The 22,722-nt window shown below is 45.1% G+C and overlaps 1 protein-coding gene across 2 annotated transcripts in view; it reads left to right on the top strand.

Annotated features, from left to right (window-relative positions):
- Positions 1–2,222: 2,222 nt before the first annotated feature.
- The window catches only part of lto1 (LTO1 maturation factor of ABCE1), a 55,254-nt gene continuing 34,754 nt past the window's right edge, over positions 2,223–22,722 (top strand). The window contains exons 1-5 of one of the 2 annotated variants that reach the window (XM_070899594.1): positions 2,223–2,327; positions 7,700–7,805; positions 12,286–12,356; positions 12,740–12,857; positions 18,825–19,749. In XM_070899594.1, the coding sequence (XP_070755695.1) occupies positions 2,257–2,327; positions 7,700–7,805; positions 12,286–12,356; positions 12,740–12,857; positions 18,825–18,890 (432 nt within the window). In that variant the 5' untranslated portion in view covers positions 2,223–2,256 and the 3' untranslated portion in view covers positions 18,891–19,749. Of the gene's footprint in view, positions 2,328–7,699; positions 7,806–12,285; positions 12,357–12,739; positions 12,858–18,824; positions 19,750–22,722 lie in introns of those variants that run through there. The other variant, XR_011596617.1, reaches the window with a different exon arrangement.

The following is a 22,722-nucleotide window of genomic DNA, read 5'->3' on the forward strand; positions in this document are numbered from 1 at the left end:
TCACAGATGTTTCAATGAAGGACCTGATGTTCCAGATCCTGAACTCCAATTGAGGGGGTGGAAGATGCCTGTGTGTGGATTTTTTTAATGTGTGGTGACTGTTGCACATCAGCCACTACATGGGCTCGACAGAGCTCGGCCTTTATCCAGTGGCAAGGGTTGAACCAGGACAACTGGAGACCTGCTCTGCTGCACGGATCTAGTGCACAACATATATCGCAGTGTGGGCTGGCCCGTACTGCCCCTGGGCCCTCGGCTCTTTTGGGCCCCGTACCCTCATTCGCTGCACCCTCGCTCACGATGTTTCAGGGGCCCGGTACTCCAGCTCTATTTATAGCCCTGACCTGCGGTGGTGTTCTCACACACGATGTGCATTTCTAGCAGATAATACCACAGCAGGAACTGTTGTAATGTAGGAAACGCAGCAGCCAAGCTTAAGGGTAAATAGAAAGAAAGAAGAAAGACTTGCATTTATATAGCGCCTTTCATGTCCACCGGACGTCTCAAAGCACTTTACAGCCAATTAAGTACCTTTGAAGTAGTCACTGTTGTAATGTGGGGAAAGTGGCAGCCAATTTGAGCACAGCAAGCTCCCACAAACAGCAATGTGATAATGACGAGCGGCACCCCCCCGACCTGCGAGAGAACACCATCCGCAGGTTGGGACTATAAGAGTGGGAGCAGCCAACGCAGGGAGCAGCGCGAGCCATTCCAGGAGTGCGACGGCTTTGAGGAGGGTGACTGAATTGACGTTATCAGAATCCAGGTTGACGATTGGAGCATGGGCAGGACCTCCGGCGGGGACGGGGCCCAGGCACAGGAGGAGAGGCGGTGAGCAGCAGAGGAGCAGCGAAGGTTCGGGGCCCAGGAGCGGCGAGAGTTTGGAGCGGTGGGGTCGTGGCCTAGGAGCGGTGGGGTCATGGCCCAAGAGCGGCAGGGTCGTGGCCCAGGAGCAGCGGGTCGTGCCCCAGGAGTGGCGAGGTCGGATTCAAGGAGTGGCGAAGTCGTGGCCCAGGAGTGGCAAGGTCCGAGTCAAGGAGTGATGGGGTCGTGGCCCAGGAGCGGTGGGGTCGTGGCCCTGGAGCGGCAAGGTCGGAGTTGAGGAGCCCAACGGCGAGGCAGAGACTCAGGAGCGGCGCTATGTATAACAGCGGGGTCAGGGCCCAGGGAAGGTGCAGCACGGGCCAGCCCCACAGCAATCTATGGACAGTTGGAGTATGTGTGCGTACTAGGTCCGTGCTGCAGAGCTTGGTCTCCAGTCGACTTGGTTAACCTTTGCCACTGGACCGAGACCTTGCTCCGTCAAGCCCGTGTGGTGCTGGCATGCAACGGCCACTGCACGTTAAAAGAATTCATGCACAGGCATCTTCCAGCCTTCAGGATGTAGTTCGGGAAACACCTGTGAACTCATCCCTTTTTTGGTGTGGAAACGGGTCATCCTCAACACAAGGGACTGCCTAATACTAAAATAACCAGATAATCTGTTTTTGTTATGTTGATTGAGGGATAAATATTGGCCAGGACACTGGGGATAACTCCCCTGCTCTTCTTCAAAATAGTGCCATGGAATCTTTTACGTCCACTTGAGAGAGCAGACGTCACCTCTGACAGTGCAGCACACCCTCAGCATTGCACTGAAGTGTCAGCCTATATTTATGTCTCTGGAGCAGGACTTGAACCCACAACCTTCAAGAATTGTGGAACAAGTTACCGCGAAATATATTTGAAGTCAACAGTATAAATGGGCACATATAACAGATAATTAGATGTGATTCTGGAGAGAGAATGGATTGAGGGACTTGGTGAGAAGGAAGAAGAGGGCTTCATCTGTCAAAAATGGACAGGCTCGTTCACTCTATTGGTCTTAGCCTGGTCCTAAAACAATGTACGTTCTTAACTCCAGCAGCAGGATAAGGATTGGGGAGGGGGACTGCCTGTTTAAATCTTAGATGGGGATAGGGGGTGCCTCTAAGAGAATTCTGCAGCACCGCGTTAAGGCGCATGCTCCGGGATTGGGCCCGAGCCCTCAACGCGCATACTCCGGGTTTGGGCCGGAGACCTTAGCGCGCATGCTCCGGGATTGGACCGGAGATCTCAGCGCGCATGCTCCGGGATTGGACCGGAGACCTCAGCGCGCATGTTCTGGGATTGGACCGGAGACCTCAGCGCGCATGCTCCGGAATTGGGCCGGAGACCTCAGCGCGCATGCTCCGGGATAGGGCCGGAGACCGCAGCACGCATGTTCCGGGATTCTCCATGGCTTCGGATGCTAACGGATCCCGACTCGGCGATGACATTTTTGACTCCATCCTCCTGGCCGATGACAAGTAAACAAATATCTCTGCGGTTTGTTTTCTTTTGGGGGGGAAACTAGTGGCCTGTCCAGCGGCGGTGGGTGTCTGAATGAACTAGTGAGTGAGTCCGGAGTGGGCTCTGCGCGGCGATGGCGGACTGGGCGCTGGGTGAGAGGGCGGCACTGCGCCTGCGCCTCCCCCCCTGACCCCTGGTCCCGGGCAATGTGGCAGCAAATATTGAGGGTTCGATTCCGGGCCGTTGCCACAGATTGCAAACACCTGCTAACTTAAAATAAATGCACTATGCATTGGTGGGTTTCTGCATTGCTGTTTTCGCTAAGCATATACTTAGTATATTCGTATCAACATGTCTCTATACTAGGTATGTACTTTTCTTTTCGTTCATGGGATGTGGGCGTCGCTGGTAATGCCAGCATTTATTGCCCTTTCCCCATTGCCCTTGAGAAGGTGGTTGTGAGCCTAACCCTAGTTGTGTGGTATATTGATATCTATGTCTGTTTTCACTCAGCATATACTTGTGGTACCATTATGTATATTTACACTAGGTATATAAGAAACACTTGCATTTATATAGTGCTTTTCAACACCGTCGGACATTCCAAAGCACTTTACAGCAAATGAAGTACTTTTTGAAATGTAGTCCCTTGTGATATAGGAACTTAGGATATTGCTACTAATATGTTTGTTTACACTAGGTGAATACTTAGCAAAAGCAAAATACTGCAGATGCTGGAATCTGAAATAAAAACAAAATGCTGGAAATCTCAGCAGGTCAGGCAGTATCTGGAGAGAAAAAAAAAGTTACCGTTTCGGGTCAACGACGCTTCGTCAGAACTGTCATATTGGTACCAATATGTATCAGAAAAAATGTACCAATGCCAATGTGCTTACTAGATGTAACAGCTGCCCTTTTACCTCTTCTTCCCACTGTGCAGGGCCCCAAATACTCCTTCCAGGTGAAACAGCGATTTACTTGTACTTCTTTCAATTTAGTAGACAATATACATAGATGACCTGGAAGAGGGGACAGAGTGTAGTGTAACAAAATTTGCAGATGACACAAAGATTAGTGGGAAAGCGGGTTGTGTAGAGGACACAGAGAGGCTGCAAAGAGATTTAGATAGGTTAAGCGAATGGGCTAAGGTTTGGCAGATGGAATACAATGTCAGAAAATGTGAGGTCATCCATCTTGGAAAAAAAACAGTAAAAGGGAATATTATTTGAATGGGGAGAAATTACAACATGCTGTGGTGCAGAGGGACCTGGGGGTCCTTGTGCATGAAACTCTTTTGAGTTTACCTGAAAAAAAAACATAAACATTAAACCGTGCCACCCGCCTGGGTGACACAGCAGACATTTTCAAGGCCCCTTTTTTTTTTTCCTTTTTTTGTGGTTTTTTTTTTTCTTTTTTTTTCGGTTTTTTTTGGGCGCTAAAATCACATTTTTCCAAGTGCCCCCTATAAAAGGGGAGGGGGACACTAAAAGCACCGGCAATTAAAACAAATTAAACTTTAAAACGTAAAATCAAATTAAAATTTGGTTGCCGGGCGTGATGATGCACTCCAGTCCCTCCGGTGCCCACCTCTCGCGGAAGGCCGCGAGCGTACCGGTGGACACCGCGTGCTCCATCTCCAAGGACACCCTGGACCGGATGTAAGAGCGGAAGAGAGGCAGGCAGTCAGGTTGAACGACCCCCTCGACCGCCCGCTGCCTGGACCGGCTGATGGCACCCTTGGCCGTGCCCAGGAGCAGTCCTACGAGGAGGCCTTCGGACCTACCCGCTCCTTGTGCATGAATCCCAAAAAAAAGTTAGTTTGCAGGTGCAGCAGGTAATCAGGAAGGCGAATGGAATGTTGGCCTTCATTGCGAGAGGGATGGAGTACAAAAGCAGGGAGGTCCTTCTGCAACTGTACAGGGTATTGGTGAGGCCGCACCTGGAGTACTGCATGCAGTTTTGGTCACCTTACTTAAGGAAGGATATACTGGCTTTGGAAGGGGCACAGAGACGATTCACGAGGCTGATTCCGGAGATGAGGGGGTTACCTTATGATGATAGATTGAGTAGACTGGGTCTTTACTCATTGGAGTTCAGAAGGATGAGGGGTGATCTTATAGAAACCTTTAAAATAATGAAGGGGATAGATAGGATAGAGGCAGAGAGGTTGTTTCCACTGGTCGGGGAGACTAGAACTAGGGGGCACAGCCTCAAAATACGGGGGAGCCAATTTAAAACCGAGTTGAGAAGGAATTTCTTCTCCCAGAGGGTTGTGAATCTGTGGCATTCTCTACCCAAGGAAGCAGTTGAGGCTAGCTCATTGAATGTATTCAAATCACAGATAGATAGATTTTTAACCAATAAGGGAATTAAGGGTTATGGGGAGTGGGCGGGTAAGTGGACCTGAGTCCACTCCAGATCAGCCGTGATCTTGTTGGGTGGCGGAGCAGGCTCGAGGGGCTAGATGGCCTACTCCTGTTCCTAATTCTTATCTTCTTATGTTCTTATTAATGTTGGGGAAGTCCAGAACCAGGGATCACAGTCTAAGGATAAGGGGTAAGCCATTTAGGAATGAGATGAGGGGAAACTTCTTCACCCAGAGAGTGGTTAACCTGTGGAATTCTCTACCACAGAAAGTTGTTGAGGTCAATTCACTAAATATATTCAAAAAGGAGTTAGATGTAGTCCTTACTACTCGGGGGATCAAGGGGTATGGCGAGAAAGCAGGAATGGGGTACTGAAGTTGCATGTTCAGCCATGAACTCATTGAATGGTGGTGCAGGCTCGAAGGGCCAAATGGCCTACTCCTGCACCTATTTTCTATGTTTCTATGTTTACATTGCTCACAATGTGGTCTCCTCTACATTGGGGAGACCAAACACAGATTGGGTGACTGCTTTGCGGAACACCTCCGTTCAGTCCGTAAGCCTGACCCCAAGCCTCCGGTTGCCTGTCACTTTCATTCTCCACTCCCTCTCCGTCCTTGGCCTCCTATACTATTCCAATGTAGTTCAACGCAAGCTCAAGGAACAGCACCACATCTTTCTTTTAGGCATTTTACATCGAGTTCAACAATTTCAGCCCATCACCTCTGCCCATACCTTGCTCCCTTTCTTCTTTTTAACCTCCCCCCGCCAATCTTATGTATCCAGACTCATCTTTTTCTAACTTCTGCCATTACCATTGCAAGTTGGCTCATCATCCATTTTGTGTCTCAAATCTCTCCTGTCTTGCACCCTATCACACACCTTCCCTTTTCTTTCCTCCCCTCGCCCTTTCAGTGCTCCTTTCGAATCTGTTAATTTTGAACTTTCGCCAGTTCTGATGAAGGGTCATTGACCTGAAACGTTAACTCTGTTTCTCTCCACAGATGCTGCCTGACCTGCTGAGATTTTCTGTTTTTATTTCAGATTCCAGCATCCGCAATATTTTGCTTTTGTGTCAATGTGCTTACTGTTAATTGCGCCACTCCCAAGTGACAGAATTGTAACAACAGGTGCTTCACCCGAGTAATGCATTTAAACTGCAGCTACCAATCTGAGACTGTAGAAGTTTGGAATTTCCTTCTGAGGCTAAGATATCTTATGATCTTAATGTAGTTCTTTGCATATCTATCTGGCTCTTGCTTGATGTAATTCCAACAATACTGTCAAGCCATTCTCGCAGTTGGAGTAAAGGAATGTTGCACAGTTCCTTTGCCTCCATAACCTGGTGGTTTTATTTATGCTTGGAAGCTTTTTTAAATTTGACCATGATTAGGATTATTGCAAGAACTGTTTCAATGGTTCCCTACATACATTGGCCCCAAGTTTCCACACGATAAAAAACGGGCGCCCCTCCGAGCTGGGCGCCCGTTTTTCGCGCCGGAAATGGCGCCGGAAAAAAAACGCGCGATTCTGGAGCGCCCTGCAGCTCCATGTCTGCTTGGCGCGGCGCCCAGGGGGGCGGAGCCTACCACTCGTGCCGATTTTGTAAGTGGGAGGGGGCGGGTACCATTTAAATTAGTTTTTTTCCTGCTGGCAACCCTGCGCGTGCGCGTTGGAGCGTTCGCGCACGCGCAGTGTGAAGGAAACATTGGCACTCGGCCATTTTTGTAGTTCTTTGTAGCTGTTTAATTTTTGAACATTTTTTAATAAAAGCACATTGCCATCAGCACTGAGGCTTCTTGCAGCAGTGAGAAGGCTGCAGGAAGCCTCAGAAAGTTGAGGCAGTCGTTTCCCGACGGCCTCCCCCCACCTCCCCCCCCCGCCGTCGGGAAATGGCTGCTGAACTTGTGAGGCTTCTTGCAGCCTTCTCACTGTCTCCTTTCCCCCCCCCGCCCGCCGTGTGGAACGGCTGCCTCCTTCCCCCCGCGGGAACGAACGGCTGCCTCAACTTGTGAGGCTGACTGCAGCATTCTCCCTGGCTGAAGCACTTTCACACAGGTAGGAAGATGGTTTATTTAATCTTTTCTTTGCTTATAAATGTTTATTCAGGTTGTATTTATTTGTATAATATTTGTATAAGTATAAATAAGGATTTATTATAGAATTTAATGACTTCCCTTCCCCCTCTCCCCCCACCTCGTTCCGGACGCCTAATTTGTAACCTGCGCCTGATTTTTTAATGTGTAGACAAGGTTTTTTCAGTTCTACAAAAATCTTCACTTGCTCCATTCTAAGTTAGTTTGGAATACGTTTTCACTGTGGAAACTTTCAAATCAGGCGTCAGTGGCCGGACATGCCCCCTTTTTGAAGAAAAAATTCTGTTCCAAAGTGAAACTGTTCTAACTGACTAGAACTGCAGAAAAAAAATGTGGAGAATTGCGATTTCTAAGATAGTCCGTTCTCCACCAGTTGCTCCTAAAAATCAGGTGCAAATCATGTGGAAACTTGGGCCCATAGTATTTACAGCACAGAAACAGGGCATTTGGCCCAACAGGTGTGTGCTGGGTTATGCTCCACACGCACCTATTGATTTGGTTAGTCCCATTAGTCTCATCAATGCAAAAATATAAATCAAGAACAAATTTTCTTCAAGCCTCAATCAGACAAACCCAAAATGTGGTTCTCTCAGGTGGGAAAATAGCCACTAGGGACAAGATAGTTACTGATGATTATTTTTGTTGGGGAGGGTGTTGTGGAGACTTGGAGGTTTGTGATGTGGAGTCCTCTTCTGATACCATAACTATTCTCCAGATCCTGATACTGTGGAGTAAGAGCATGGAAATACTGCTTTAAACTTGAGATGATTTTTCATGTCCAGATAAATGTGACTGACTGGTCATCATGACAGTGGGACAGAATTTACTTCTCTAAAGTACACAAAGTTTTGGCAATTCTTTTTGAAGTTCTTCGCATAGAAAGAAGCTATATTAACAACCCATCCAATTTTTTTTCCCCGACGGCAGATTTCGCGGGAAAGGTTATCAGGAAGGGTATACTGAAGGAGGTAATTTGGGAGTAACTGAGGGACGACGCTATGGATTAGCAAATGGTGTCAAGATTGGATCTGAGGTAAATATGGGACTATGTGAACAATTGCAGGTGTAATTATGATTATAGATAACTTTGTTAAAATTAGATATGTACAATTAGACATGATTGACTATGTTCAGGTGGATGTAAAAGATCCCAGGCATTATATCGAAGAAGAGTAGGGAAATTATCTCTCAATCAGCATCATAAAAACATTATCTGGTCATTATCACATTGCTGTTTGTGGGAGCTTGCTGTGTGCAAATTGGCTGCTGCGTTTCCCACATTACAACAGTGACTACACTTCAAAAGTGCTTAATTGACTGTAAAGCGCTTTGGGACATCCTCAAAGGTGCTTGATGAATACAGTTCCTTCATTCTTCCCTCCCTTCCAGAAGAAGCTGACCCATGCTGGGATCAGTGTTCCCTCTAAGCTGCATGCGTGCGCAGCTGCACAGTATTTAACGTCCTGCACAGGGCGCTCACAAGCTTATACATTGGAAATACTGCGCATGTTCAGAAGAACATAAGAACATAAGAATTAGGAACAGAAGTAGACCATCTAGCCCCTCGAGCCTGCTCCGCCATTCAACAAGATCAAGGCTGATCTGGCCGTGGACTCAGCTCCACTTACTGCGCATTGAAAGAATACGCCGCGCAGAACAAAGCGCAGCTTCCAGGGAACATTGGCTGAGATGTTATTCCACGGGCTTTGCGTGGCTGCCAGTACCTCACTCAAATGGACATTCTACACTGGGTGAGCTTGCACACTGAGGGCCCAAGTTTCCAATATCCGCTAGAATGGCGCACCTCCGAGAGGCTCGCCTATTTTGTGGAATGAAAAGCGCGCCAAAAACTTATCTCGCGATTCTCCGAGTGCAGCAGGCCTGTTCAGCAGTCAGCGCGACGGAGCACAACAGCAGAAGGGCGGAGCTACAGCCCTGGGCCAAAATAGGTGCCGGCAGCTGCACCATGCGCAGTAGCTCCTGGCCCCTAGATTCTGTGTGCGCGCGCTGCTGGCTATGTGGGAGGGCCCTGAAGCACGAAGCCCCTAGCCCTGGCCGAATGTGCTCCTACAGAGTGTCGATTTCCAGCCTGAAGCACTAGCCCCTAGCCGTGGCCAGGCTCCTGGTGCTCCCGAACGGGTAGGTGAGGTAGGAACTTTTTATTTTTTATTTATTGATTTATTTATCATTTATTTTATCATTTATTATCAATGATAAAAGTCAAGTGTTTAATGCTTTGGAAAATCCCCTAACTTCCCTCTAACTTCTCTCCTCTCTTTCCCCCCCCCCCCCCCTCAATCTCTGGCTTACCTGCGCCTAATTCTAAAGTGTACGCAAGGTTTTTTCTGAGTGTACAAAAGTCGACACTTAGTCCATTCTAAGTTAGTTTGGAGTAACTTTTCGGTGACTAAACTTGCAAAACAGGCTGGTAATGTCCCTTTTGAAAAAAAAACTGAACTAAAACTAAACTAAACTAACTCACTAGAACTGGAGCAAACTAAATGCCGAGAATTGCAATTTCTAAGATACTTCAAACTAAACGAGTTGCTCCAAAAAAAATAGGATCAACTCCACCTGAAACTTGGGCCCTGAGTGTTAGCAAGTTATTGAGCTGTGAACCACACCCAATCCAGCCCATATCTAATGTTCACACGCAAGCAAAGGTCACCGGATAGCAATCAGGAGTAGACACATGCTGAGATTAGTTAACAAATTAATTCAGTTCAGACCAGATTAAATTTTGAACCTACTGGACTGCTTAGCTCAGCTGCACATAGACCTGGATTTTGTGATCAGTGTCGAAGGACTGGCGCTCACTGTTCGTTACACTCGCAGCTGCCCACAGACTTTTAGTGGACTTTTGAGCAGCAACTTGTAGTAATTAAAGATCCTTTTCAGCGTGGCGCCCTCTGCAAGGGATCTGTAGTGAGAGAGTAGGGAAAGCAACAGCGTGTCTCTTCAGCCAATCAGATTGAAGAATCCTCACTGAGGCATGCCGAGTCTAAACCAGGATGTGCATGTTAGAATGTTTAATTCAATGTAACATCATGTACAGAGTGCAAAATAAAGTGAGGGAAAGAAAGATGGGAGCGAAGAGTTATGGGGAGCAGGCAAGGAAGTGGAGCTGAGCCCAAGATCAGATCAGCCATGATCATATTAAATGGTGGAGCAGGCTCGAGGGACCAAACGGCCTACTCCTGCTCCTATTTCTTATTTTCTTAGTAAGAGAGATAAGAGACAGAAATAGAAAGTTTAAAAAAAAATGTAATAAAAAAAAATCTCCCAACAATGTTGAAAATCTGAAGGAATGAGACTCCACACTTGTCAAAGTAAATTTTCTGTGCCAGCGAGGTAGTTTGGCAGTAATTAAGATTTATCATGGCATTAAAAATTCAGTTACATCTGAATGCACCAGCCCTAACTTTTTCTGGCGTGTTTAGTGGCTAAGAACAGCAACTTCACACCTTCATGTGTTTTAATACCGAGTCTCTTGGTGAGGCACCAGTGTAGCGAAGCTTGTGGAGGAGCAGGGAAAATTGAACTGCAACTTCCTGATTTTCGCGTTTAACTGCGCATGTGCGGACAGTTGTCTGATTTACTCCATAATAACGGTGATTATTCTCAATGCAAAATCTGGGCCATTGCCTTTACCAACCATCAGGATAGCCTGCAGGATCATTCATAACACAGTGGACATTCTTGCTTTGACAACAGGTCACAATTGCTAGCGATCATCAGTTTGCATTGGTGTTCTTTTTCTTTCTTTGTTTTACATAGAATGACATTCAGATTCAAACAAAATCTCTTGTTTAATGGTTTCAATCCAAAATAACTGGGAAAGTGAAAGGTCATTTGCTGTTATAGTCCTTTCTAGTGCATATCTCAGTGAACAATATGGCAGTTTTTGGAAACTTCATGCATGGTGTTCTGTTGGAGAATGCAGAGTTGTGAAGCAGTGACAACTGCGGTCGGGAAGGTTCCGTTCAATGCATTTTGTGTAGTTGATCAATATTTTATCAGTTCTTTGCTTTAAACATTTCTTTAATATATATAAAACTTGGCCTTGTTTATTCCCACTGTAGAATGTTTTTGGAGAGGGAGCTTTAGACCACTGCTAACTCATTCTTTTCCTAAAAGGCCTTATTACCACCTGTGCTGTTTTTTTGTTCTCGGCAGTGTTGAGAATCTCACTCATCCATAAGATTTTAATAATTAATTCTGAAGTGAAACAAAAAATGTAGCCTCGTTTTTAGAAGGTAATTTGTTTTGGTGTTCTAACTTGCAATATATAAATTTCACATTTTGATCAGCAGGAATGCTGCTAGGCAGAGTTTCTGAAATATAAATTGCTGGTTAAAGTTGGAAGATCTGCTGTCAACAACAACAACTTACATTTATATAACACCTTTAACGAAGTTAAATGTATGGAGTTATTAAGGCAGATGTCCAAAAAACTTGGCCAAAGAGGTAGGTTTTAAGAAGCATCTTAAAGAGGGAAAGAGAGGTAGAGAGCAATGTTCGCCCTAATTGTTTTTGGTGTACGGCCCCTTTAAGGGGCTATGCGGCCTATTCAGTTTCGTGCGTGAGCGAAATTTAGCATTGAAAAGACCGATCCTGGGCTGCACAGGGCCGGCAGAGAGCTGCGCTGCTTAGAGGAAACATTGGTAGAGAGACGGAGAGGTTTGGGAAGGAATTCGAAGGCTTTGGGCCTTGGCAGCTGAAGCCAATGGCACCAATGGCAGAGCGATTAAAATTGAGGATGCTCAGGAAGCCAGAATTGGAAAAGCGCAGACATCTCGGAGGGTTGTAGGGCTGAAGGAGATTAGAGATAGGGAGGGGCGAGGCCATGGAGGGAGTAGAAAGCAAGAATGAGAATTTTAAAATTCAGGCATTACTTAAACGGGAGCCAATGTAAATCACAGCACAGGGGTGATGGGTGAACAGGACTTGGTATGAGTTGGAACGCGGGCAGCAGAGTTTTGGATGACCTCAAATTTACGGAGGGTAGAAGACGGCAGGCCAGCCAGGAGTGCATTAGAATAGTCAAGTCTGGAGGTAAAGACAAGGATGAGGGTTTCAGGAGATGATGAGCTGAGGCAGGGGCAGAGTCGAGCAATGTTCTTGAGGTGGAACTCGGCAGTCTTGGTGCGGATATGTGGGTGGAAGCTCATCTTGGGGTCAAATATGACACCAAGGTTGCAAAGAGTCTGGTTCAGCCTCAGACAGTTACCGGAGAGAGGGATGGTCGGTGGCTAGGGATTGATTCATGCTGATTATTTCGAACAGAATTGTTACGGTATCATAACCTAAGAACTAAATTAAAATTCTAAAGTTACCTATCAGTGAAGACTTATTCCGAATAACTTTAAAAATATTTCAGTCCAGTGAACGCCTATAATAGTTTTAGTGCAGTAAGCAATTATGTATTCAGAATAGTGTGTATTCCCTGTTATGTGATACAGCATTCTTCAAGGAATGTCATACCTTTTATTACTTATAATTTGCTTCTGCAGGTTTCTTTTTACAAGGGCTTTGCATTTACCTGGAAGTGTCTCCTTCAGAATAACCAAGATGCCAAAACCAGGTATGCAGCTGAATGTTGAGTGTTGCTGAGCTTCTGGGTTGCTTGTGGTGATATTTAATACAGTCCTGAGAGAGGAAGAATTCCAATTGCCTGCTTAGAAAGCGAAGCTGTAGGTTGTTTGCACAAATTCAGTGTTGGTAGAGTGATTTTGGCTTTGCATCAATGTTAAACTTGTGTGGAGTGAAAGCCTCTCCTCCAGTCGGGCCCTATCTCCAGACTCTGACTGCATTTGCACTATAACTGCAGCGTCCCTGTGAAACAAACCAGCAGGTGTAGCATAAATGCACCCTAAACTAAATTCTTTGGATATCCCTATAGTGTTAGAATTGGATTTCACTGTCCGTTTCAAAAGACCATGCTTCACATTGTTTGTATTATTGCAGTAAAAGGCTGAAAGCCCTAAATTCATTGCTGGAAATGGTTAATAGCTTCCCATATGAAGATCCTACTTATGACCAGCTACAGGAGGACCTGGAGAAGATGCGAGCCAAGTTTAAACAGGTTTGTACGGTTACTAGATTACATATAATATGGTCATTTTCAGAAATGAGATTTGGACATGTAAACTTTTGAAAGAAAGAAAGACGTGCAATTATATAGTGCCTTTCACGATCATTGAATGTCCCAAAGCGCTTTACAGCCAATGAATTACTTTTTGAAGTGTAGTTACTGTTGTAACGTAGGAAACGTGGCAGCGAATTTGCGCACAAGCAACTTCCACAAACAGCAAAGTGATAATGACCAGATAATCTGTTTTTTTTATTATGTTGATTGAGGGATAAATATTGGCCAAGACACCGGGGATAACTCCCCTGCTCGTCTTCGAAATAGTACCACAGGATCCTTTTAAGTCCACCTGAGAGCGCAGACGGGGCCTCGGGTTAATGTCTCATCAGAAAGACAGCACCTCCTATAGTGCTGCACTGCCTCAGTACTGCACTGCCTCAGTACTGCACTGCCTCAGTAGTGCACTGGAGTGTCAGCCTAGATTGTTGAGCTCAAGTCTCGAGTGGAACTTGAACCCACAACCTTCTGACTCTGAGGCAAGGGTGCTACCCACTGAGCCACAGTTGATACTTGTGTGACCATGGGAGTATGATGCTTTTTGCTGCATAACGTACATTGTTGTACGGAAAGAACTGTAGGTGGACTGGTTCATTGGGCAGTGAGGTATCGCAACTGAGCTCAATCCTGCTGCTCCCCAGCTTGGTTCAATTGGAATAGCCGCAACTAGGTATTGAAGCTGATACTTGCCCTAATTGCATGGCTCACAAGACTGCAATTTATTTCCTCATCAAACCTTTGGGGAAAATTCGTGTTGGTATCATAAATTAATACAGGATCAACCTCCGAAATCCAGAAACCTCGGGACCGAGGCTGTTCTCGATTTTGGAACATATTTGTGACGTCCCGAATCCGGAAACACCTGGGCTAAGGTTCGGTATTTCCGAAATCCGACATCCTGAATCCGGAAACCTATTTGGCTCAACGGTGACCCGTAGTTCATAAGAAAAAAAACACCCAGGAAAAATCTGTGTTGCAGCCCTTAGGACAGCAGTAGGATCGACCTTTTGGCTAAGATCATGCGTAACTGACCTGACAGGGGAGTAACCCTGACCCCAAAGTGGTTCTCCCTGGATCAGGAAGGTGGTTCTCCTATGCTTTTTGGAAATAGGAGGTGGGTGGGGTGGATTGACCCATCCACCTCCACGGAGGTGTGTGGGGTTGTTGACCCATCCACCTCCATGGCACGAACCTGGTATTGCAGTACTTCCAGGAACAGTGCAGTGGCTCTCGGCCTTTTGGCTAAGAGCATTGGCGCAGAGTGATCCTTGATGTGTGCAAGGTGACCTCTGGCGTTTGTGATTTGACAAAGAATTGGAAAGATTGGCTACGAATAAATTAAAGACCTGTAAAAAAGGTAAGTTAAAGTTTTTCTCTTTTTTAAATTCTTTTGCAGCGATTCTATAGTTAAGTTACTGTGAATGTTTTGTGATTTTTAAAACATTTTTTTGCAATTTTTCTTTGATGTTTGTCTGTGCATGTGGGAGGCGGGGGGTTGCGCGGTGGGGGGGATTATTTACTGTTGTGAAAAAAATGTCCGGATGCCGGAACATTTTTACAGATTTCAGAAGACCCCTCCACCGATCTACGTGATGTCCGGATTTCAGAACATTCTGGATTTTGGAACTCGGGCCTGTGCTACCATTTCGTATGGCTGATGTAGACATATAGCAACAATGATCATTTTATATTTATAAGAACATAAGAAATAGGAGCAGGAGTAGGCCATATGGCCCCTGGAACCTGCTCCACCATTTAATACAATCATGGCTGATCCGATCATTGACTCGGGTCCATTTCCCTGCCTGCTCCCCATAACCCATTATTCCCTTATTGGTTAAGAAACTGTCTTAATGTATTAAATTTATTCAATTTCCCAGCATCCACAGCACTCTGAGACTGCGAATTCCACAGATTTACAACCCTCTGAGAGAAGAAATTCCTCCTCATCTCAGTTTTAAATGGGCGGCCCCTCATTCTAAGATTATGCCCCCTAGTTCTATTCTCCCCTATCAGTGAAAACATCCTCTCTGCATCCACCTTGTCAAGCCTCCTCATAATCTTATACGTTTCGATAAGATCACCTCATTCTTCTGAATTCCAATGAGTAGAGGCCCAGCCTACTCAACCTTTCCTCATAAGTCAACCCCCTCATCTCCGGAATCAACCTAGTGAACCTTCTTTGAACTGCCTCCAAAGCAAGTATATCCTTTTATAAATATGGAAACCAAAACTGTATGCAGTATTCCAGGTGTGGCCTCACCAATACCCTGTATAACTAGCAAGATTTCCCTGCTTTTAAACTCCATCCCCTTTGCAATAAAGGCCAAGATTCCATTGGCCTTCCTGATCACTTGATGTACCTGCATACTAACCTTTTGTTTCATGCACAAGTACCTCCTGGTCTCGCTGTTCTGCAGCACTTTGCAATTTTTCTCCATTTAAATATTAACTTGCTCTTTGATTTTTTTTCTGCCAAAGTGCATGACCTCACACTTTCCAACATTATAATCCATCTGCCAAATTTTTGCCCACTCAGTTAGCCTGTCTATGTCCTTTTGCAGATTTGTGTGTCCTCCTCACACGTTGCTTTTCCTCCCATCTTTGTATTGTCAGCAAACTTGGCTACATTGCACTCGGTCCTTTCTTCCAAGTCGTTAATATAGATTGTAAATAATTGGGGTCCCAGCACTGATCCCTGCGGCACCCCACTAGTTACTGATTGCCAACCTGAGAATGACCATTTATCCCGACTCTCTGTTTTCTGTTAATTCGCCAATCCTCTATCCATGCTAATATATTACCCCCAACCCGTGAACTTTTATCCTGTGCAGTAACCTTTTATGCTGCACCTTGTCAAATTCCTTCTGGAAGTCCAAATACACCACATCCACTGCTTCCCCTTTATCCACTCTGTTTTTGGGTGGTTAAGTCAGATAATTGCTTCAGTAGTAGCGGAGTGTATTGTTATGATGCCTCCATCGTATACTTCAATAAAGTCATTATTTTATGAGCAATGTTCCCCGTGGCTGCGCATTAACTGAGAGGTCCCGCACAAGCCGCTCACAAGCTACTGCTGCTGGAGGTTACTGCACATGCAGTCAATTTAAAGGGACTGTGTATGAAAAAAAAATTAGAGGGAACATTGTTTATGGCGATATAAACTTTTAAGAAATGTAACAATTTACATAATGTAACTGCGTAAAATAGAACCATAGAATGGTGACAGCACGGAAGAAGGTCAAATGTCTTAAATACTCTGAGAAAAAGTGGACCGTGTCATTTATTGCTCTATAATCCCTTGAATCTGGAACATATTCAATATTCTTGGAAATAGCGGATGCATTGACAGTCATTTTCCAACATTCCATTGACTCTGGATCAGTTCCTATCGAGTGGAGGGTAGCCAATGTAACCCCACTTTTTAAAAAAGGAGGGAGAGAAAGCAGGGAATTATAGACCGGTCAGCCTGACCTCAGTAGTGGGTAAAATGATGGAATCAATTATTAAGGATGTCATAGCAGCGCATTTGGAAAATGGTGACATGATAGGTCCAAGTCAGCATGGATTTGTGAAAGGGAGATCATGCTTGACAAATCTTCTGGAATTTTTTGAGGATGTTTCCAATAAAGTGGACAAAGGAGTACCAGTTGATGTGGTATATTTGGACTTTCAGAAGGCTTTCGACAAGGTCCCACACAGGAGATTAATGTGCAAAGTTAAAGCACATGGGATTGGGGGTAGTGTGCTGACGTGGATTGAGAACTGGTTGTCAGACAGGAAGCAAAGAGTAGGAGTAAATGGGTACTTTTCGGAATGGCAGGCAGTGACTAGTGGGGTACCGCAGGGTTCTGTGCTGGGGCCCCAGTTGTTTACATTGTACATTAATGATTTAGACGAGGGGATTAAATGTAGTATCTTCAAATTTGCGGATGACACTAAGTTGGGTGGCAGTGTGAGCTGCGAGGAGGATGCTATGAGGCTGCAGAGTGACTTGGATAGGTTAGGTGAGTGGGCAAATGCGTGGCAGATGAAGTATAATGTGGATAAATGTGAGGTTATCCACTTTGGTGGTAAAAACAGAGAGACAGACTATTATCTGAATGGTGACAGATTAGGAAAAGGGAAGGTGCAACGAGACCTGGGTGTCATGGTACATCAGTCATTGAAGGTTGGCATGCAGGTACAGCAGGCGGTTAAGAAAGCAAATGGCATGTTGGCCTTCATAGCGAGGGGATTTGAGTACAGGGGCAGGGAGGTGTTGCTACAGTTGTACAGGGCCTTGGTGAGGCCACACCTGGAGTATTGTGTACAGTTTTGGTCTCCTAACTTGAGGAAGGACATTCTTGCTATTGAGGAAGTGCAGCGAAGATTCACCAGACTGATTCCCGGGATGGTGGGACTGACCTATCAAGAAAGACTGGATCAACTGGGCTTGTATTCACTGGAGTTCAGAAGAGTGAGAGGGGACCTCATAGAAACGTTTAAAATTCTGACGGGTTTGGAGAGGTTGGATGCAGGAAGAATGTTCCCAATGTTGGGGAAGTCCAGAACCAGGGGTCACAGTCTAAGGATAAGGGGTAAGCCATTTAGGACCGAGGTAAGGAGAAACTTCTTCACCCAGAGAGTGGTGAACCTGTGGAATTCTCTACCACAGAAAGTAGTTGAGGCCAATTCACTAAATATATTCAAAAGGGAGTTAGATGAAGTCCTTACTACTCGGGGGATCAAGGGGTATGGCGTGAAAGCAGGAAGGGGGTACTGAAGTTTCATGTTCAGCCATGAACTCATTGAATGGCGGTGCAGGCTAGAAGGGCTGAATGGCCTGCTCCTGCACCTATTTTCTATGTTTCAATGTTTCTATTCTGTAGTTTAGTGACTTCTTGTATTTCGAAGTGAAGAATATTTCAAGCTTCCTTTGGCACAGTGGATAAATATACAGTGTGTTGTGGTATCGCCGCATGCAAAGAATGAAGCCCCTAGATTCAAGTTAGACGAGCTTAGCCAGGAGTGCTGAAATAGGCCATTCTCTCTAGACAAGGGGAACTAATCAGCCAGGAATCCTCCTTCTGGTTACTGTTAGCGACTTGTGTTGAAAGTGTGTATGGATAGGTAGTTAGAACAGGATAGTTTGGCAGTGATATCCCCCAAAATTGATTAACCCACCAAGATTCACTGTCTATGTACAGTGCCCACTTGGGTGAAGAACAGGAAGTATCTAGCACCATGGAACTATAGTCTAGTCATAGTGATACACTACAGGAGGCCATTCGGCCCATTATCCCTGTGCCAAGTCACTATCTTGATGCCTTGGGGGGACTTGGGATAAGAAAAAAGTAAGACTTGCATTTATATAGCGCTTTTCACGACTGTCCAACGTCTCAAAGCGCTTTACAGCAATGAAGTACTTTTCGAGTGCAGTCACTGTTGTACAATGATTTCCTAAAATGAATATTACAATGTTTTTTGATCCTATGCAGTATTAACCATTCTCTGTCCGTTTGTGAACTGAATCTTTTCAGAGTTGAATCTACAAACCACAAATTACACAGATTTTATGTTGCTGCTTATTGGTCAGAATTTCCACCTGAATAAATATATCCGAGATTTTGGTATTTAAACTGTCCATATCATACACTTAGATGACTGACTTTTTTTAAAGGGGGGTAATAGACTGCATAACTTTACAAACCACATCCTCTATATAGTCAGTGTGAATGATACAGCAAGGATCTGAACTAAAGAGAACTCAATTTGTAATAAAAACAGAAAATTTGAAAATACTCAGCAGGTCAGGAAGCATCTGTGGAAAGAGAAACAGAGTTAACGTTTCAGGTCGATGACTTTTCGTCAGAACTGCAAAACTTTGTCTTTTATTCTTTTTTAAAAAATGATTTGTTTCAGATTTGCTCCTTGCTGAATGTCCAACCAGCTTTTCAAAATGCGAAAATGGCTGGGATGTCCTTCTGAAGTAGACTATGATGGACTGGCCTTCGTAACACTGTATATGGGATGGCATTTGACTGAAACAGGCCAAGCTCTCCTTGCCCGAGGTCATCTCTGCAAGTAAATGTGGAGAAAGGAATTGGACAAAGTGGGATTGTCTCGGGAAAGAGCAGGTGCTTCGTAGCTACCAAATTAAATGTGATGTTGGAAAGTGATGCTTTTGCTGTTGAAAACTAAAGTTCAATCTGAATTCCCTCCATTGTCCTTTAGCAAGAGAAGTGTGATTTTTCAAAAAATACTGATTTTTATGTGACCTGAAGAAACTACTGTAAAACAGCAGTAGGTTTAGAAATATAATCAACTTCCAGCTTGATTTTCCTTGGGAACACTTGTAATGAACTTGTTCTCCTTAAGATGCTCGTGTATTTTTAATTATTTCAGTGAATTACAGCACAGCAAAATCCCGATAACAGCAATGAGATAATTACCAAATAATTTTTAGTGATGTTGGTTGAGGGATAAATATTTGTCAGGACACTGGGGAGAACTCCCCTGTTCTTCTTTGACATAGTGCAATGGGATATTTTACATCCACCTGAGGGGGAAGATGGGGCCTCGGTTTAATGTTTCATCCGAAAGACGGCACCTCCGACAGTGTAGCGCTCCCTTAGTACTGCACTGGACCGTCAGCCTGGATTGTGTGCTCAAGTCCCTGGAGTGGAACTTGAACCAAGACTGGCACCATATAGGTGTGGGTTTTTTTAGGTATATGGTGGAGGTTTGCTGAACATGTATGATGGATAAACAGCACTTTAACTGGGTCAATAACTAAACTTGATTATTGTTTTTTATTGTAGTTGTACAAACATGGTCAAAAATGGCTGTGACAGTTTTTAAATTGTAATAGTATTTATTAAATTGAAATCTTATTTTGAAATTTGTGGATTTAATAAATCAAAATCTGTATTAAAAATTAATGCTAATACTTCTTGATATTACCTACAGCATCAAATTCTCTCATTAGCTTTTCCTTTGACCTTTCTGGGTTGTAGTTTTTTTGCCCTTAAGCCTCTTTCACGTTCTCTTGACTCCTTTCTTTCCGCCTATCCTGCATTTTGACTTGCATTTGCCACTGCAGGCTATTTCCCCACCTTGTCGGGGTTACGGTGCCCTGTTTAGCTGCATCTTGAATATGTTTGTCAATTATTCTATCCTGGATGTGTCGATAAGTATATTCATTCATTCACGTCTGCCTGGGGGAGACATGGGCCTCATTATATTTCGCCTCCGCATCATTTTGTGGTGCACGAAAAGGAGTCATCAGCCATGGTAATAGTGAGTACGCATTATTACCTGTCCCGAAAACGTGAGGCATGTCCGAGTTTCTCAATATAAAGGCGTCGTGTGTTGCTGCAGTGTGCTTGGCGGAATCGCAGACCTGGGTCACACACTACCTGAACATTAAGAGTGTGAAATCCCTTTCTGTTCAGGTAGCTCTGTGACTTTCAGTGACGCCTGAGGGTCATCATGGGCTCCAAGCACCTTGCGGAAGCCAGTTATCCTAAAGAACTCCAGCTCCGCAAGCGTTGCATCAAATTTGATCATTTACCGTTGACACCTGGAATGAGCCACTCCCATAAACATTTACGGCTGTTGTCACCTTCATTTCCACAGCGATGGCCGTGCTGGTCGGCGATTCCCCCTCAGTAAATTGCACAGCTTGCTGATTGCCGCCTTGGTGAAGCGCAGACGGCGCGCGACCAGCTCCTCAGAGACATCTCGTAGCTCAAGCGAGGCCTGTAGATAAGTTCAGAATAACTATGGGTGGGGTGAACTCATCGCTGGTGCAACCGCACTCGTTGTGCCTCGAGTCTACAGACTTTGGGCCTGCACAGCTCTGTCCCTTTTCTTCTCCAGCATTATAAAGGCAAGTGGGATTATAAACTTACGATTATCGTTCCAAAGTTAAACAGAAGTGGAAACTACTAGGAATAGAATAAGATCATGTAAATATGACAATTTAAAACTTTCTTTAATGGCTCAATTTAAATAAACTATCACCTGCAGGCCTGTACCTTACTAAAACGGTTGCTAGTCACTGCAGGAAGGCTAAAACCACGTGAATATGGAGATGCCTGCACACCAAAAAAAAGGCGCAATTTGATGAGCCACAACTAACGGGTGCAATTAGCGGAAATTCGCAGTGATGAATAATTCAAATTGAGGGCATGGCCAGTATTGTGGCTGGGGACCAGCGAAAGATCGCAGAAACTCGAGTTGCGCTTGCAGTTCCAGGATCTTTAGCGCTGGTTATGCAGATTTTGGATGAATTGCACCATATTTACTCTCAGCACGGTCGTGTGGGTCCGCGCTGGTGCCAGGCTGGGGAGAGTCAGTTGACTGTCTCTCCTTGGAGGGTGGCCTTAGGGTGAGGTTTAGGGTTCACTCCTAGCAAGGCTCTTGGGTGAGGAGTCCTGGCTTCCTATCAGCCCCTCATCATAGGGCGCGAGCTGCCTTCTGAAGCCAGGCCCCCCCCTCCCTCCATCTCATGCTGGGCCTGCTCCGCCTCACTCTCCTACACAATCTTCCTCCTCTGAGTTGTCCCCCTCAGCCTTCAGTCTTCTCTTAGCTGCAGGGTGAACACCAGATGATTAGAATGTTTATTACCGGAGAGAAAGGGAAGCAGAGTGGTGTGGGTGGCAATCCTCTGCCACTGTCCTGTAAGAAAGTGCTGAATAGTCAAAGAGTAGGTACTCACCGGTTGTTGTACTCTCCCACTCTCGGTCTCCACCACGACAGGACGCCTCCCGAGCATCTCCACCTTCTTTTCATGGGGGGAAGTCAAGACCTTGAGGCTTGGGATGCCCCTACTGGCCTTTGCCCTTTCCTGGGCATTGTACACCGTCTTCGCCGGCAAAGAGAAACGGAAAAGATCAAGACATGTTGCAAGCAATTCCAGCGAGATGCCGCTGAACATAAACAAGGGAAAGGAGTGTTCAGTCCTCTCCGACTGTTTGCTGGTCCTGTTACTTGCCTGAGTCTGACAGATTTCTCACCTTCGCTGACCTCATCAGTCATTAAAAAAAATGTTTCCGCTGTCCGGTGGAATACTCTCGATGCACTGTCCACCTCGGCTGCACCCTGGATAATGGGAGCAGACTCCCTCGATGGACCTGAGTTTCGGCCAGGAGTGCCTGAAGGTTGCCATGCACCCTTTTGCGAGAATCACCTACATTCTTTGATTCAGTTGTCTGTAGGTAGGGAAAAAAAATTACACAATACTTTCACACTACTTGGCACACTGCTCAGAATTCAAAATGAATCTACATCAATCAATTGGATGAATGCAGTCTTTTAACATTAATCAACTTAGCATTATTCAGATTTCAATCATCAAAATTCTAATTAATTAAAATGATGAATATTAAACCAATCAATTCGATTAATGCAATTCCAAAAGTCATGTTGCAAAATTCTCTGATTGAAATCACCCACCACTGCTATGCATTGAAACAATCAAAAGTCAGGCCACATGGCATTTGTTCCAGAGAGATGAGTGCCCCCTCACCTTTTACTCTTGAGCCTCTAAATTCAAAATTTTCAGACTGTCTTTTACAGGTTGATTGGCTCTGTTCCCGGTCACCTGTTGATCATGCCCGTTCATGTTGCTCCATTAGTCTGATTTGTAGGAAATCTTGCATTTGGCAATATGCAAATGAGTTTGAGTGGAAACGAGAGAGAAAAAAAATAATTTCTCAACTGGCATAATTTCGGTCGGAGTTTGTATTTTCTGATTGCGCCCACTGTGGAAACTCTACCCCGATGACTATCATCTTTCCCAAACCCGTGTAGACTT

This window comes from Pristiophorus japonicus, chromosome 14 (assembly GCF_044704955.1).
Source record: "Pristiophorus japonicus isolate sPriJap1 chromosome 14, sPriJap1.hap1, whole genome shotgun sequence".
NCBI lineage: Eukaryota > Metazoa > Chordata > Chondrichthyes > Pristiophoridae > Pristiophorus > Pristiophorus japonicus.